The sequence below is a fragment of the Arachis duranensis genome, chromosome 2 (genome assembly GCF_000817695.3).
Source record: "Arachis duranensis cultivar V14167 chromosome 2, aradu.V14167.gnm2.J7QH, whole genome shotgun sequence".
Taxonomy (NCBI): Eukaryota; Viridiplantae; Streptophyta; class Magnoliopsida; order Fabales; family Fabaceae; genus Arachis; species Arachis duranensis.
In genome coordinates this window covers 32,418,320-32,436,570 of record NC_029773.3, presented here as the reverse complement: position 1 = coordinate 32,436,570, position 18,251 = coordinate 32,418,320, and the positions used below count along the sequence as shown (strand labels likewise).

Genomic DNA, 18,251 nt, shown 5'->3' with positions numbered 1-18,251 from the left:
AGAAATTGGGTTTAATCATATTTTTTAAAATTTAATATAATTTATAAGCTACTATGCTAATTACAAAAGATTATATTAAAGTAAATAGAATTACTAATCTTATTATTTACACTATTTAAAAGAAAATTTTAATGACATTTTTCTGTATTTAATTCTGTTTCTAATGTTGTTCCGACAAAATTGAATTAATTTAGAAAATTTTATTTAAAATTTTAAAATTTGTACGAACTAATTAGAAAATTCTGTTTAAAAATTTAAAATTTGAAATTCTAATACTAATTCCTTATTAAGTGACTTCTTAACTGTTTCGATTTTTAAATTTAAAGTTTTTTTACTTCCCACATTTATAAATTTTCTCTTTACTCAATTTACATTGTTATCTTTTAAATTGTTTCTGCACACTAGAAGTACTTTTATTTTTTTTCTCTTTTTAAATATTTTTTTCTAACTTTACATAATTTATAAGGTTATTAATTTTTAAATTGTATTTAATTCTATTTATTTTTATCGACAAATAATAGGATTGACACTATTTATGATGAAACTAATAAAATCATTTTAAATTAATAAATTCCTATATTCCTGATGAACAACGAATGTTTAATTAGAAAATTTTATTTAAAAATTCAAAATTTGCACTAGCTAATTAGCAAACTCTATTTAAAAATTTAAAATTTGAAATTCTAATACTAATTCCTAATTAAGTGACTTCTTAACCGTTTCGATTTTAAATTTAATTTTTTTATTTGTCACATTTATAAATTTTTTCTTTACTGCATTTACATTGTTATTTTTTAGATTGTCTCTGTACAACAATAGAAGTACTTTCATTTTTTTCTCTCTTTTTAATTATAAGTTATTCCTTTTTAATTTCTTTATTTAAGGAAATGAAAAAAAAAGATTTTAACTATTAGTTAAATTTATTGACTGTGAAATTAAACTTATATTTATTTGAAAAAAGAAATTTTTGTGAAAAAATATATATTATTTTTCGTAAAATATATTTACATAACTAAATAAATGAGAATGAAAAAAAATTAAAGTCGCCATTGAAGTTAAACCATTTAGTTATTTATTTATGGGGTAAGCATGGTTTTGGTCCCTAACGTTGAGGGTCAGAATCGAAATCGTCCCTCATCTTATTTTTTATTTAGAATCGTCCTTAACATTTTTTTTCGTATTAAAATCGTTGTTTTTGATAAAAAAATTTTATTTTATTCCTAAACTACCCCTATTCCTATTTTAATAATAAAAGTTATAAAATTAAAAAAAAAAAAGAAAACGCGTGTTGGAACTTTGATGATGATGACAATGAAGGGGGAAGGCCAGAACTCTGATGATGATGACAATAAAGGGGGAAGGGAAGCCGCCATCCCGCCGCCGCAGTCTCGCCGTCCCGCCGCTGCAGCCGCTGCCTCTCTCCTGTCCAGATCAACCGCGACCCTCTCCTCTCCTTCTCTTCTTCCCTATCTCGGATCTCCTCAAACCAGAGCTCACCACCGGCGAGCCTCTCCTGCTTCACCATGGCGCAGCAACGTGGAGCCTCCCCTGCTTCACCACCACGCAGCAACATGGAGTCTTCTCTGCTTCACCACCACCAGTGAGCCTCCTCCCTCAGTCCTTGTCGCAGAAGGAATCAGAGCCACCACTACCTGTTACCCTCCCTCCAGCCCCTTGATTTGATTCTGGGTTAGTTTAGTTGGATTTTAATTTTATTTTAGTTAATTTTAGGTTATTGAATTGATGAAAGTTGCTGCTGAATTATTGTTGTTGTTGTTGAATTAGCTTAGGTTATTGAATTTCTGTTAATGGTTAATTGTATACAAGATCCATGGTTGTTGTTGTTCTTCTGCATCTGGTTGTTGTTGTTTCATTATTTTTTGCTTCTGCTATTCTTCCACTTCCGGTTGAGCTTGTTGTTATCCATTGTTGTTATCCATTGTTGTTCTTCTAGGTTTGTGCATATGCTTCTGGTTAATGTTGAGGAAGAAGATGGGTGTTGAGGAAGAGGTCTGGGTTTGTTTTTCTGAGTTTGAGTTCTGGATCTGAGATCTAGTTCTGATGAGGATAACGATGATGATGTTGATTTTTTGAGTTTTGGTTGGTGTGATGCAGATGGTGATGGAGTGGCAGTGGGTGGGGGTGTTGGTGGTGGTGGTAGTGGTGGTGGTGGTGGTGGTGTTGGTGCTGGTTCTGGTGGTGGTGTTGGTGTTGGTAGTGGTGAGGGTATTTTTGTCAAAAAAAATTAAAAGGATGACTTTAATATGAAAAAAACGTTAAAGACGATTCTAAATCGAAAATTATATGAGGGACAGTTTTGATTCTGGCCCTCAACGTTAGAGACCAAAACCATACTTATCCCTTTATTTATTGAGTAGAGATGCAAAGAAGTGAGGAGGTTGAATTCAAACAGGATAGTTGATGAAATGGTTGGAAAAAAAATAAAGAGAAAATGAAAACTACATGGATATAAATATATAACAAAACAAAATGATTTTTGATGGAATAGGAACAGAAAAGAAGGAGCAAATGGCCAAATAAAATTCCATAAAATACAATATTTTTTATATATTATTTAGCTATTGACAAGTAATAAATTATTAGTTTATATTGTCTTTGTAATATTTTATTAAATTTTTTATAGAAAAATTATAGAAAATCCGAGTGATAGTTTTAATAGTGTGCATTTTAAATTGATGTTTGCCTTTTTCAGAATAAGCTAATAGAGGAGGAGGAGTTAGCATATGACACAAATGAGTTGACTCTTACAAACTTATATACAGAAAAAAAGATGACTCATGAGCAAAGGTTAGTATTTGATGAGATACTCAATGCTTTTATTACAGACTCTGGTGGTTTTTACTTCGTTTATGGGCATGGTGGGTCTGGTAAGACATTTATTTGGAATGGACTTTCTTCTGCTATTCGATCTAGAGGAAAGATTGTTTTAAATGTCGCATCCAGTGGAATTGCATCTTTACTCCTACCTGGTGGCAGAACGGTTCATTCTAGATTTTCAATACCCATTACAATTACTAATGGATCTACTTGCAACATCAAGCATGGCAGTTTGAAGGCTGAGCTGCTCATCCAAAGTAGCTTAATAATTTGGGATGAAGCTCCAATGCTCAATAAATGTGCTTTAAAGCACTTGATCGGACGCTCAAGGATCTTATGTCAGTTACCGATCAACATAAGACACATCAACCATTTGGTGGTAAGGTTGTTGTTCTAGGAGGTGATTTCAGACAGATACTTCCGGTGATTTCGAAAGGGAGTAGATACGATATATTGACATCAGCTATTAACTCATCCCATATGTGGTCATTTTGTAAGGTTCTGAAACTGCATACAAACATGTGGCTTCTAATGTCTTCTTCAGATCAAGATGAAGGTGAAATGAAGAGATTTGCTAATTAGATACTTGATGTTGGAAATGGAAATATTGATTCTATTATTGGTGATGAATCAGAAATTAAAATTCTAGATGATCTATTGATTACAACTACTGATGACCATCTCTTTTGTTTAGTAGACTTTGCATGTCCAAATTTGTTGCAAAACATGTTAGATTACAGGTATTTTCAAAGTAGGGCAATTCTTGCACCAACGCTTGAGAGTGTCGAGAAGGTAAACAATTTTGTCTTAACAATCTTTCCAAGGATGGAAAAGGAATACTTGAGTTCTGACACAACATGTCAAGATGATGAGAATGAAGATGTACAACAAGAGTGGTTCACACCAGAGTTTCTGAATGACATCAAATGTTCGGGACTACCCAATCACAAGTTAACTTTGAAGACAGAAGTCACTGTAATGCTACTGCTAAACGTAGACCAGACTTCAGGTTTATACAACGAGACAAGATTAATAGTTAACGAACTTGGCAGCAACATAATTGGAGCGATGATAGTGACCGGTAGAACTATTGGAGATAAAGTGTACATTTCAAGGATGAACTTGATTCTTTCAGATTCAGGGATGCCATTTAAGTTCCAACAGAGACAATTTCTATTAACAGTATGCTTTGCAATGACCATTAACAAGAGTCAGGGTCAATCATTATCACATGTAGGACTTTACTTGCCAAAATCAGTGTTCACCCATGGACAACTTTATGTTGCTTTGTCAAGAGTTAAGAGTCACAGTGGCATCAGGATTTTAATTCTAGACGAAGACGTCAATCCAAAGTTATCAACAACAAATGTCGTGTTCAAAGAAGATTTTAATAATATTTAAGTAAGAATAATATTATTTTCATTTTAATAGCATGTTATGATTTACACTTTTGTATAAATATTTACTATAGATATAACAAATTTATCTATAACTCTGTTTTCAGATTTGAGATGAAATGTGTAATAAGAAGCACAACATCATATGCCAATTGCTTTTCTAATGAAGTTAGTAGGATACTAGGTTGTCGATAAATTTTTATTAGCCTTTTGATATAAAATTTAGTATAAAATTGACATGTTATTATTACAGTTATATATGTTCTTATTTTTTTTAATGTCTCCCTCCTTATGGTTCAAGAATATTATAGACTTTAAACTCTTCTATTTGGTTTTTTACTTTGAATAAAGATAAAACAGCATATTCAGTACGTTTATTATATAATGACGATAATCGTGTTATACTAAACTCAAAAAATTTATTATTATAAAATATTATTTTTAATTTAACATGTCAAAATTAAATATAAGCCCGTGCATCGCACGGGTTTAATATTAGTTTATATACAGAACAAAAGGTGACTCATGAGAAAATGTTAATATTTGATGAGATACTCAATATTGTTATTACAGACTCTTGTGGTTTTTTACCTCGTTTATGAGCATGGTGAGTGTGGTAAGATATTTAATTGGAATAGACTTTGTTTTGCTATTCGGTCTAGAGGAAAGACTATTTTAAATGTTGCATCCAATGAAATTGCATCTTTACTCCTACTTGGTGGTAGAACGGCTCATTCTAGGTTTTCAATACCCATTACAATTACTGATGAATCTAATTGCAACATCAAGTATGGCAGTTTGAAGGTTGAGCTGCTCATCCAAAGTAGCTTAATAATTTGGGATGAAGCTCCAATGCTTAATAAAATATGCTCTGAAGCACTTGATCTAATGTTTAGGGATCTTATGTCAGTTACCGATCAACATAAGACACTTCAACCATTTGGTGATATGGTTGTGGTTTTAGGAGGTGATTTCAGATAAATACTTCTGATAATTCTGAAGGAGAAGTAGACATGATATATTGTCATCGGCTATTAACTCATTCCATCTGTAGTCATTCTATAAAGTTCTAAAGCTGCATATGAACATGAGGTTTCTAATGTTTTCTTCAGATTAACATGACAGTGAAATAAAAATATTTGCTAATTTGATAGTTGATGTTGGAAATGAAAATATTGGTTTTGATGTTGATGATGAGTCAAAGTTGAAATTTCAGATGATCTGCTGATTACAACCATTGATGACCCTCTCTATCATTTGGTAGACTTTGCATATTCAAATTTGTTACAAAATATGTCAGATTATAGGTATTTTCAGAGTAGAAAAATTCTTGCACCCACACTTGAGAGTATCGAGAAGGTAAATGATTTCATCTTGATAATATTTTTAGGGATGAAAAAGGAGTATCTAAGTTCTGACACATGTCAAGCTAATGAGAATAAAGATATACAAAAAGAGTGCTTCACACCAGAGTTCCTAAGTGATATTAAATGTTCGAGACTACCCAACCACAAGTTGACTTTAAAGCCAAGAGTCGCTGTAATGTTACTATGAAACATAGACCAGACTTTAAGTTTATACAACAGGACAAGGTTAATAGTTAACAAACTTGGCAACAACATAATTGGAGTGACGGGAGTGACCAGTAGAAATATTGGTGACAAAGTATACATTTCAAGAATGAACTTGATCTCTTCAGATTTAGAATTGCCATTTAAGTTCCAACGGAGAGAATTTCCATTAACAATGTGCTTTGCAATGACCATCAACAAAAATCAGGGTCAATTATTATCACATGTAAGACTTTACTTGTCAAAATCAATATTCATTCGGGTAACTTTATGTTGCTTGTCAAGAATTAAGATTCGCAATGGCATGAAGGTTTTAATTTTAGATGAAGACGATGATTCAAAGTCATCAACAACAAATATCGTGTTTAAAAAAGTGTTTAATAATATTTAGGTAAGAAAAATAGTATTTTCATTTTAATAACATGTTATGGTTTACACTTTGTACAAATATTTATTGTCGATATAACTAATTTATCTATAACTATACTTTCATATTTGAAATGAAATGTGTAACAGGAAGCACAACATCATATAGTTTTTCTAATGAGGTTAGTAAAATACTAAGTTGTCAATAAATTTTCAGTAGCCTTATGATATAAAGTTTAGTATAAAATTGACATGTTACTAATACAGTTATATATGTGTTTATTTTTCAGATCTTTTTTCTCATGGTTCAAAAATATTATAGAATTCAATCTGTTTCATTTGCATTTTATTTTAAATAAAGATAAAATGACATATTCAGTACATTTATTATATAGTGACAATGATAGTATTATACTAAACTCAAGAAATTTATAGTTATAAAATATTATTTTCGATTTACTATGTTAAATTAAATTAACAAGTAAGCCCACACATGATGGCAAATAGGAAAGCCCGCCTCACCTCGCCAAAAGCCCGCTATCTGGCGGGCTGGTTCACCCTGTTCCGCCTAGTGAGGCAGTCTTGAATTCTTCTCTCATCTCGCCTAACGACGGACTGGGGCCAAACCCACTAAATCTTTTTTTTATAAACCATTAAATATTAAACAATATATATAATTTCACAACTACTTCAATAAATTTATAATTTCTAAAGACATAAAAATAATAATTTTTAAATTCACAAACATTAAAGTTTTTATAATTGTAAATATGTAATAAACATAATCATAAACTAAATTTTTTGAAATAAAATAAAAAAACTAACATTGTCTAAAGCAAAACAAACATTGTTCAAAATATATAACTAAACATCTTTAAGGTTGTGTTTTTTCTAAGAATAGGATAAGACAAGATATCGAGAATAAGACATAAAGGACAAAGACACAAAATTTAGTATTTTTGTATTCTATTTCACAATAAAATAGAACAAATTATGAAAATCTAATTTATTCTCATTTTTTCATTCAAAAAATTTAAGAAGAAAAATATAATAATAAAAAATATAATTATAAAAAATTAACAAGAATAATAAAAAAAATAAAAAATAAGTTGTCTCTTTTGTTAGTGTCTCTGTGTCATTTCTGTCATGATGGACACAAAATACACTAATTCAATGTCTCTGGACACAATGTTCATGTCTCATCCGTCAAACAAGATTTTGTGTTTTTGTGTCCGTGTCTTGTTCTTGTAAACAAACGCTGCCCAATCTATGATGCATGGAAACAAACACGGATACAGGCACGACACGACATAGGACACGATGATACACAGATTTTAAAATCTTATAGGATACTAGAACACGCATATATTTATAATATGAAGTATTTTTTAGAAAAATGGTAATGATATTTTAATATTTTATTGATATTAAAAGAAAAATTTATTTTTAATTACTTTTTTATATTATTTTAATTATATAAAGTATTTAAAATATTTTTTGTTTTAATAAATAATAATATATATTTTTTCTAAATTTATATTAACAATACATATTAAGAATAAAGGTGGATACGCTGACACGTGATTGTATTTAGGTGTGTCCAAACATGTCAGAGAAGATTATTTTTATTTTTTATTAAGACACGGTAAACACACGTATCGGACAAGTGTTGATGAATGTCATGTCTGAAATGTGTCTGACACACAGACACGGCAACTCTGCGAACTTACCCTGCTTCATAGTCTTCAAGTTTATAATCAATCAAACATAAAATATAATCCAAAATATAACTTAAAACATCTTTAATTATCATCTTCATCCTCTTGTAAGTTAATATCATAAAAAGTTGTAAAAAAACGACCCTAACAAAAAAAATGCCTCCTAGCTCAATTCTACTCTGCCGAACCCCCCAAAATTCATGGATTAAACGGTGCGGGTTAAGTAGACCTTTTAAGTTTTGCGGTTTCAAATTTTCAATCCGACTCGTCTTTTTTTGGCGAGTTATACAAACTAACCCGACTAGTTTCGATTCATTTATCATCCCAATGCATCGCACGAATTTAATACTAGTATATAAATAGAGCAGCTTTTTTGTATTAAGGTATCATTTTGTTTTGCAAACCAACTAATCAATATTCAAGACCATGAATTTTATGTGAATTATAAGGAAATATCTGCCAAGTTTACGAAGGTTATAACTTTCGTGTGTATTATGAGTTTATGACCAAGGCATTTAGCACGGTTCTCTATTATTCATTTAATTTCCTTGGGAGAGATCATTAACTCAACAAATAGATAAATATAAATGTAAATTTAATAATTAATAAAAGGCATTAAACTTATTTCTGAATTTATTTTAAAGAAAACGACTTGGCAGCTCAAGCTTTTCAGAAGAGAGTAGTGGAAGCCAACAAAGTCATGTGTAGATAGATGGTCTTGCCTTTTGAGATTGGAATCAAAGGTTAACATTTTCTCCGTAAGTTTTGAATCTCTAATGACAATATATCTTTGGAAAAGTATAGGTAGACAATAAAAATATTAAATAATATGAATAATATATATATCGGATGTTCATTTTACTAGATATACGGATGGTTATTTTAATATTAAAATTTAGATGGTTAACTTGAAAGTATAACGTGTTTTTATTTGATTGGTAGTTATTCATGTTGTTTAAGATAGTCATTATTTATCTAGCACTCACCTTTATCTTTAGGCTAAATTATTATTTTGGTCTCTAACGTATTAAGTGTCTTATTTCAATTCAGAAAATATTTAAATGTCTTATTGTAATCCCAAAAGATTTTTAAGTGGGTTCAATGTTGTTCCATTGTTAAATTTGATACAAACAATTTGCATATTGAAGGGTCAATAACTTTGATTTTAGTACGTAAGTAAAATCGATTAACTAACAATTACTAATATAAAAGTTTTTCTTTTGAATTTGAAGCGTTGATTATTGATTGTTAGGATTTAGAATTTTATACAAAAAGAAAATTGAGTAGAAAAAGTATTATAAGAAATTTTTTATTATATTTTTCTAACCTATAAAAAAGATGACTTAACTAATAACGTTATTAGCGTATATGTTACTCATTTTGTTAACTATTACTATTAGTTTGGGGTTGCAAAGCGGGTCGGCCCGCCTCAACCCGCCCCGCGCCATAAAACGGGGTCGGCCCACCCCGCCAACTAAGGTGGATTCAAAATGCTAGTCCGCCCCACTTTATGTTGGATTGGTGGGCCGGCGGACTAGCCCGCTTGACTTTTTTTTTTGAAAAAATAAAATTCATTACAATTAATAAAAAAATAATAATTAAAAAATTAAATACAAATAAAAAATAGCCAAATTATAATATAATTTTTTTACTATTTTTTTTAATTTTTAACTTCAACAAAATTAAAATAAAATAAATAAAGTTAATAATTAAAAAAAATAAAAACAAAAAATAAAAAATGTTTAAAAATTATATAATTATTAATTTTGTAGCAATAATCACCCTGTCCCGCCAAAACTCGCAAATTTGGTAGTGCAGATTTGTCAAAAAAATTTTATTTGGCGTTGCAGATTTGTCAAATTTTGTCAAATTTGCAATAATCACCCTTTTTAGCGAGTTTGGCGGATCAGTTTGACAGGTTTAGAAACTATAGTAGAATGACCAATGAAGATGCCATATCCTAGGGTTCACAAGTGCCGTACATGGGTTTTCAGTTTTTCTTATCCCACATACAATGAAGAGCAAAGCTGCGGATGGATCATTTTGTTAAGAATTCACAAGGAGATATTTGTAACAAAGTTGAGAAATATCTGCTTGATCCTTAAAACGCATTTGATGCGTATTTGAAGAAAACTTGCACTAGTTTGGGAAAAAGATCTTCTAGAGAGAGACTTGGTGTAAAGTGATAAAATAAGATGTTGATGATTATTAAATTTGTCATTTCTATCATGTGTGAACCCGTAGATTGTTCAGCCAAGGTGGAACATTGACAAGTACATACATAGCATATGTTAGCATGTACAAGTAAATATGAACAATGTCAATGGCACCATTCTTTAACTCTGATAAAATGAAAAAGTATCTATATGGATCGTGATAGCATGTCAGACTAGAATGAAAATAATTTTTCTCATCCTTTCTTTTCTATAAACAAAAATGATGTTCCTAACCTATACTGTACAGTAGGTATTTGTTTTACTATGATTATAATCATATCACAGTACCAAGGCCCAGCTCATCCTCAATGTCATCTCCATCTTCAAATAACTTTAGGAACCGCGCCTGATCCTGCTCCCTTCTTTTCTTTTGCCAGAACTTATATGCGATGACCACTCCAACCGCCAATATAGCTGAGACTAAGCCACATAGCAAAACTACAACTGCTACATGCATTGCGTTCCTACCAGGCTCACCAGACAAGCTAGCAACTACAGAATTGCATGTAAATGAGAATTTATGCAAGCATACAAAGTAGATAGAGTTCAAGTGCTCTCTACATGGATAGAGGAATTTCATAGGACTATGGTGGGAGAAGGTTGAGAAGATTTCTGTTCATGCTTTCACCTAAAGTCCTTAGGTTTTGTTCAGAAACAATCAGGGAGTGGAAGAAAACCACTAGCTAGCATACGCAATAATTTGACTAGTTGAGAGGCAAATAAAATATATTAAGAGCACAACAAAATGAAAACAAAAGAAAGAAAGCTTGAGGGTTATATTATCTTAACACTGGAGATAGTTAGATTCCATAATTGAAATTAATGATTAATAACCTGATGTGCCTTCTAATAAAATACTCTTCCATCAAGTTGGATACAAATAAAATGGTCTAAGTTTTTCTTCCCTTCCATAAATTACTCTAGTCAATTATTTGTTTGCTATATAATTCGAGACCAAATCAAAAGCCTTATAGTTAACAAAAACGAAAAAATTGCTAAAATTAAATCTATGTTGTTAGGCCTTGGAGGGACATATTAATTTCGTTAGAATCTTTAACATCTATTGTATTTACCAAATGCGTTTGCTATTTTGGTTAGATAACCTAATTGTCCATCATAAGCAATCCAACATAGTAGCAGATTGATCTTACTTCCTCTTTTGGACTTAAACAACCCATTGAATTGTAACATATGACCAGTTTAACTAGAGACCACAGACTTATTCATACCAGTGGAAATTAGATCTTCTGTTGTTCTGTATACTCTTAAAGACATTTGCAATGGCATCTACAAGGTCACATACTTTTCCAAATTGAATGATTGATGTATGCATAGGTCCAATAGCATAATTGTGGTGGACAAAAAATATACTTTCAAGGCAGCAGGATACTCACCACCAGGTATAGATAAGCACTCTGAGCATAGGAAAGTAGCATTGAATTCCTTTTCCTTGAACCGGATATATTCAGCATTAGATGCAGTAAAATCTGAAGGACAAAACTCCCATTCATCAAACACGTCGTCAGATTTAATGCTGTCTTCTTCATAGAATCCACACCTCTTGCATTTTTTACTTGAAAAGTTGGTCAAAGGCTGGAAGCACAAAGCAAAATGTCAGAAGTTGCTTCGAATTTAATGGCCGAGCTTTTAAGATTTTAAGCACATCCATTAGAATTCATGCATGAAAACTAACAGTCATTCAAATGCTTGTTTGCTAAATGCTAATAATATACCGCCACATATCTTAATTAAAAAATAACAGTTACTCAACTGCTTGCTCGCAAATAGTATACAAACATATATCCTATTCAAAATATTCAGAACTTAACACAGTCAGAGTAATACCCTTGCAATAGGGTTAGGCATTTCCCTTTATTTGGTTTGATGCATGTGATCTTTTTTGAGGAATTTATCTCTTAGCAATGTTGAGAAGAGATTGGAAATGCTTAGTATTATATCTTAAATCTCTTTGCTTTATCTCAGTAAAATTCCATCCACCTACCCCTCCCCCATCCCAAACTCCCTCACACAACAAATCCAATAAAAAAAAACTTATGCTAGTACCATACCAGAGATATATAATAAATTATAAGCACTTACGCAGAGAAAAAACTATATTCGGTTTCAACATACCAATGGATCAATCTATGTCACCATGAGTCTGTAACATGTACGAGTCCAATTAACCGAAACAGTAGATTCGGCTTAGTTATAGGAGAAATAGTATAAATAGGAGTACAAGAGGTAAGTTATGTGAATTGCGAATTGGATTTTCTTGTCTTCTCCCTAGTTATTCCTCTCAAAATTTTCCCTCGGATTGTATAATTCTCTCTCAAACTTCACCAACTATCCTATTCCAAAGTCATAATTCCTAAACCCTAACTAAAGAATGCAACATATGCTTAATTTTAACAGTTTTAGTAATATGCATGGCACGATTAACAAATAACAAAATATGAAATAAAAAAATGACAAAACGTAAACATTTAATGGAAAAAAAAAGTCAAGACACAAAATAAGAAACCTGCCAAGATTCTTGACCATTAAAATCATAGAAGACGTGGGCTTTTTTCACATCTGGAAACACCGTTTTGTTCTCCCCTTTGCACAAGAAATAAACAGTTGGAGTCACTTTCAGCCACTCGTGAGTCTTAAATATCTCAATTGAACTCAGCGACACTTCTGCACATAAAATTGACCCTGTGCATCACAACATTCAAATACAAACCCTATCAGCTAAATACGCTTTAAAATAAAATGAAATAAGTATCAGAATTCCTCAGCCATTTTCTAGTAGAGATAAACTTTTATACCAGTGAAGAAGGTGTGGAATATGAAGAAGAAGAAGAACGGGGCAATGTAAACCCTAGAGTTGCGGGGATGAGGAACCAACATGGGAAGTAAAAATAGTAAAAGCTGATTGAAAAACTTTTCAAGGAAGAAAGTGAGGGAGTCGAACGATGAATGGCGCAGGCTGTATCGGTCGTTTCGTTTCGTTTCGTTTAAAGCTAAACGACGACGCTTGAAGGGAAGAGAAGAATCAATGCAAAGAGGGTGGGAATTTGGTAACTAAAGAAAAAGGAAAAAGAAAAAAGAAGGTTGCGCAGCAGGTAAAGGCTGGCAGATTGGCAGTTGAAAAAGAAGTTTCTGGGTTTGTTTATGTTGACTGACCTGTTCATGGTTTGGGTTGGGCCATCAGGGTTGGTCTAAGTATGGCGTTGACTATATACCCCAATTAGGAGGTGGAAAAAGACTAGGTTCGAACTTACAGAATCGCGTGTGTTTAACTTGACCTAATTGGTCCAATAAAAAAAAAAAAAGTCTAAATTGAGACTATTTTAAAAACCTAAATTTTATTATAGATCTGATTCAGATTTATAAAATACCGATAGTTCTGAAAATCAGATTGAACTGGTCAGTCGAACTGATCCAACCAAAAATTGGTGGTATTAACAATTCAGTTCTATGTCTAAAATCGCTGATAACAAAACTAACAAAAAATTGTTGAACTAGCCGAAAATCGGCCAGTTGGACCGAAATAAAAACTGGTTAGTTCTCTCTAAAACGTCATTTTGTTAAATTAAAAAGTAAAAGAGAGCGTATTCCTTCACTTCCCCCCAACCCTTTTCTTTGTCTAATAACCAATACGAAAAGAAAAGCAAAGCTGAAAAGTGAAAACCCTAGCAGCCTAGCTTGTTTCCACAATTTCACTACCGTCGAACGACTGTCGCTGTCCGTAGCTTCCCTATTCATCCTGTCCTTAACCCCCTGTTCGCTCTGTTTTGTCTCTGAAGGTAAAAATGGTCTATGGAGACTTTTGGTTTAGGAAAAGTTTGCCTAACCCTCGGCAAACTTTACCACACTCGTCCAATTAAATATACGTTATAAATAAAAAGAAGATATATTTTGTAAATAAAAATGTCATCTACTTCCATTGAATATCTATAATTTTTTTTTCTTTTTACTTAACCAACTGGAAGAAGAGGAAGAAAATTCAAGAACCAAACGTCAAGCTAGTGACGTTAACGAAGTGCTTGTTAGCAGGCAACCCAATGTTAGGTATTTTCTTTTCAATTTTTTTTTTGCTTTGCTTCATGTTGCATATGTATTCCATGGATTAAGTTTGGTGTTGCTACACCAACATGACGCTTGCACTTTATTGGGTACTTGGCCCAGCCTCTCATTGATTATGTCACACTAAATTTTGTGTTTTCGCACCAAGTTTGGTGTTGCCATACTTCACATATGCAATGTCCACTCCCCCCATGCCAATATATTAGTAACATGTTTATTTTGCTTTATTTTGTTTTTTCTTTCGTTTTTTTATTTTGTTTGTTTTATTTGAATGAGCTTCCGCTTTGCTTCCTTATATCCACTAGACAATCATGATTATTCCTATTTTTGTCACCAATGTTTTTCTTTATTGTTTGAGGACAAGAAATCATTCTAACTTTGGTGTTGAAGGCTATGCTCTATGATGAGCGGATAATTTATACGCTTTTTGGCATTGTTTTTAGGTAGTTTCTAGTATGTTTTAGTTACTTTTTAGTATATTTTTATTAGTTTTTATGCAAAAATCACATTTCTAGACTTTATTATGATTTTGTGTGTTTTTCTGTGATTTCAGGTATTTTCTAGCTGAAATTGAGGGACCTGAGCAAACATCTGATTTAGAGGTTGAGAAAGGACTGCATATGCTGTTGGATTCCGACCTCTCTGAACTCGAAGTGGATTTTCTGGAGCTATAGAAGCCCAATTGGTGCGCTCTCAATTGCGTTGGAAAGTAGACATCTTGGGCTTTCCAACAATGTATAATAGTTCATAGTTTGCTCGAGATTTGATGGCCCAAATTGGCGTCTAAACACCCACCAGAGACCCTTTTCTGGCGTAAAACGCCGGAACTGGCACCAAAGCTGGAGTTAAACTCCAAGGATGGCCTATGCATGTGAAAGCTTCAAGGCTCAGTCCAAACACACACCAAGTGGGCCCCAAAAGTGTATTTCTATACTATCTACTCATTTTCTGTAAACCTAGTTTTACTAGTTTAGTATAAATAGCACTTTTGACTATTGTATTGGAAGTCTTTGACCTTTTGGGAGTTCTTCGAACCTGTTTTGGAGGCTGGCCATTCGGCCATGCCTAAACCTTTTGTTCTTATGTATTTTTCAACGGTGGAGTTTCTACACCTCACAGATTAAGGTGAGGAGCTCTGTTGTTCCTCGAGTATTAATGCAAGTATTATTGTTTTTCTATTCAATTCACACCTACTTCTCCTCCAATATATACTCTTGTACTTAATTCAGTTAAGTCAGAATGAAGGGGTGACCCATGACAATCACCCAATCTTTGTTACTCGCTTAGCCAAGATCCACGTGCCTGACAACCACAAAGCGGTCTATATGATGTTCAATGTAGTCATTGGACGACAGCTGGAGTATACTCTCTTCGGTCTCTGACCCACAGATCTGAATCACCTCTCATAACAACAGAGCATTCGAATCCGTGACATTAGAACCTTCGTGGTATAAGCTAGAATCAATTGGCAGCATTCTTAAGATCCGGAAAGTCTAAACCTTGTATGTGGTATTCCGAGTAGGATCTGGGATGGGATGATTGTGACGAGCTTCAAACTCATGACTGTTGGGCGCAGTGACAGTGTGCAAAAGAATAAATATATTCTATTCTGACACGATCGAGAACCGACAGCTGATTAGCCATGCGGAAAACCGTAGAGGACTTGTTTTCATTGAGAGGACGGATGGTAGCCATTGACAACGGTGATCCACTAACATACAACTTGCCATGGAAGGGAGTACACATGATTGGATGAGGACAGTAGGAAAGCAGAGGTTCAGAGGCAACAAAGCATCTCCAAACGCTTATCTGAAATTTTCACCAAGGAACTACATAAGTAACTTTATTTTATTTTATGTTTTATTTTTCTTTCTATTATCAACCTCATAACCATTTGAATCCGCCTGACTGAGATTTACAAGATGACCATAGCTTGCTTCGCATAAGGTTTTATTACTTGGACGACCCAGTGCACTTGCTGGTCAGCTATGCGGAGTTGTGAAAAGTGTGAATCACAATTTCGCATACCAAGTTTTTGGTGCCGTTGCCGGGGATTGTTCGAGTTTGGACAACTGACGGTTCATCTTATTGCTTAGATTAGGTAATTTTCTTCTTGTTCTATTTTCAAAAAATTTTTCAAAAATCTTTCAAATTTTTTTTTCTAGTTTTCAAAAATTTTTCAAAATATTTTTTAAAAAAAAATCATAAAATAAAAAATTTTTGTGTTTCTTGTTTGAATCTAGAGTCAAATTTTAAGTTTGGTGTCAATTGCATGTTTGTATTTTTCTAGCATTTTTCAAAAACTCATGCATTGTGTTCTTCTTGATCTCCTAGTTGTTCTTGATGATTGTCTTCGTTTAATCTTGTGATTTTCTTGTTTTTTTTATCTTTTTTTTTGTTTTTCATATGCATTTTCGAATTTTTAGAGTCAAAAGTTTAAAAATTTCTAGGATTGGTGTCTTGCATGTGTTTCTTTTCTTAAAATTTTTTCAAAAATAAGTTCTTGATGTTCATCATGATCTTCAAAGTGTTCTTGGTGTTCATATTGACATTCAAAGTGTTCTGGCAAGTTTTCTTTGTTTGGATCTTAAATTTTCATGTCTTGAGTTATTTTGTTGTTTTTCTCTTTCTTCTTTAAAATTCAAAAATAAAAAATATCTTTTTCTTATTTCACTCATAAATTTCGAAATTTTGGGTTCACTTAGTCAAAAAATTTTAAAATTTAGTTGTTTCTTGTTAGTCAAGTCAAAATTTCGATTTAAAAATTCTATCTTTTCAATCCTTTTTCAAAAATCAAATATTTTTCATTTTTCTTCTTAATATTTTCGAAAAAATTTTAAAATTGATTTTCAAAATCTTTTTCTTATTTTTATTTTATATTTTTGAAATTATTACTAACAATTAATGTTTTGATTCAAAAATTTCAAGTTTGTTACTTTCTTGTTAAGAAAGGTTCAATCTTTGAATTCTAGAATCATATCTTTTAAATTCTTGTTAGTCAAGTCATCAACTTCAATTTTCAAAATCAAATCTTTTTAAATTTCTTTTTCAAATCTTTTTCAAAATAGATTTCAATAATATCCTTTTCAAAACTTAATTTCAAAATCTTTTTCTAACTTCTTATCTTTTCAAAATTTATTTTCAAATCTTTTTCAATTAACTACTTGACTTTTTGTTTGATTTTAGAACAACCTAACCACTTTTCTCTCTCCAATTTTCGAAAACCACTAACAACTTTTTCAAAAATCTTTTTAATTAACTAATTGTTTTAAACTCTAATTTTATTTTATTCCTTTCTTAATTTTCGAATACTAACTAATATTTAAAATAAAAACAAAAATATTTTTCTTTTTATTTAATATTCGAATTCCCTCTCTCTCATCTCTTTCTATTTATTTATTTATTTACTAACACTTTTCTCCTTCTTAAAATTCGAACCCTCTCTCCCTCTCTGTGTTTGAATTCCCTCTATTTTCTCTCTACCTCATTCTTCTCTTCTTCTGCTCACATAAAGAAATATCTATAACGTGACATAGAAGATTCTTCTTCTTTTCTGTTCTCTTCTTTTTCACACGAGCAGGAACAAAGATAAAGATATTCTTATTGAAGCCGATCCTGAACTTGAAAGGACTCTGAAGAGGAAGCTAAGAGAAGCCAAAGCACAACTCTCTGGAGAGGACCTGACAGAAATTTTTGAAAAAGAAAAAGACATGGCAGTCGAAAATAACAACAATGCCAGAGATGCAAGGAAGATTCTTGGTGACTATGCTGCACCAACTTCCAACTTCCATGGAAGAAGTATCTCAATTCCTGCCATTGGAGCAAACAATTTTGAGCTTAAGTCTCAATTAGTTTCTCTAATGCAGCAGAACTGCAAGTTTCATGGACTTCCATCAGAAGATCCTCATTAGTTCTTATCTGAATTCTTGCAGATCTGTGATATTGTTAAGACCAATGGGGTTGATCCCAAGGTCTACAGAATTATGCTTTTCCCTTTTGCTGTAAGAGACAAAGCTAGAACATGGTTGGACTCACAACCTAGAGAAAGCCTGAACTCTTAGGATAAGCTGG

At 32.1% G+C, this 18,251-nt stretch overlaps 1 protein-coding gene and 1 pseudogene across 1 annotated transcript; one reads left to right on the top strand and one right to left on the bottom strand.

The window, feature by feature from the left end:
• Positions 1-1,311: 1,311 nt before the first annotated feature.
• LOC110278171 (uncharacterized) lies at positions 1,312-4,239 on the top strand (annotated as a pseudogene).
• Positions 4,240-10,156: 5,917 nt separating this feature from the next.
• LOC107474176 (uncharacterized) lies at positions 10,157-13,295 on the bottom strand. Its single transcript, XM_016093778.3, has 4 exons — positions 12,920-13,295; positions 12,631-12,806; positions 11,501-11,699; positions 10,157-10,598 (listed from the first exon to the last, which is right to left on the bottom strand). The coding sequence occupies exons 1-4, from the start codon at positions 12,999-13,001 to the stop codon at positions 10,381-10,383; spliced, it is 675 nt and encodes a 224-aa protein (XP_015949264.1). The 5' UTR covers positions 13,002-13,295; the 3' UTR covers positions 10,157-10,380.
• Positions 13,296-18,251: the final 4,956 nt, after the last annotated feature.

Excerpts from the sequence above, each read along its gene's own strand:
- LOC107474176 (XM_016093778.3), bottom strand. The coding sequence starts at position 13,001 with ATGTTGGTTCCTCATCCCCGCAACTCTAGGGTTTACATTGCCCCGTTC. Across the intron at positions 12,807-12,919 it reads ATTCCACACCTTCTTCACTG|GGTCAATTTTATGTGCAGAA; the intron begins GTATAAAAGTTT and ends TGTGATGCACAG. Across the intron at positions 10,599-11,500 it reads GTGCTTATCTATACCTGGTG|TTGCTAGCTTGTCTGGTGAG; the intron begins GTGAGTATCCTG and ends GCAATTCTGTAG.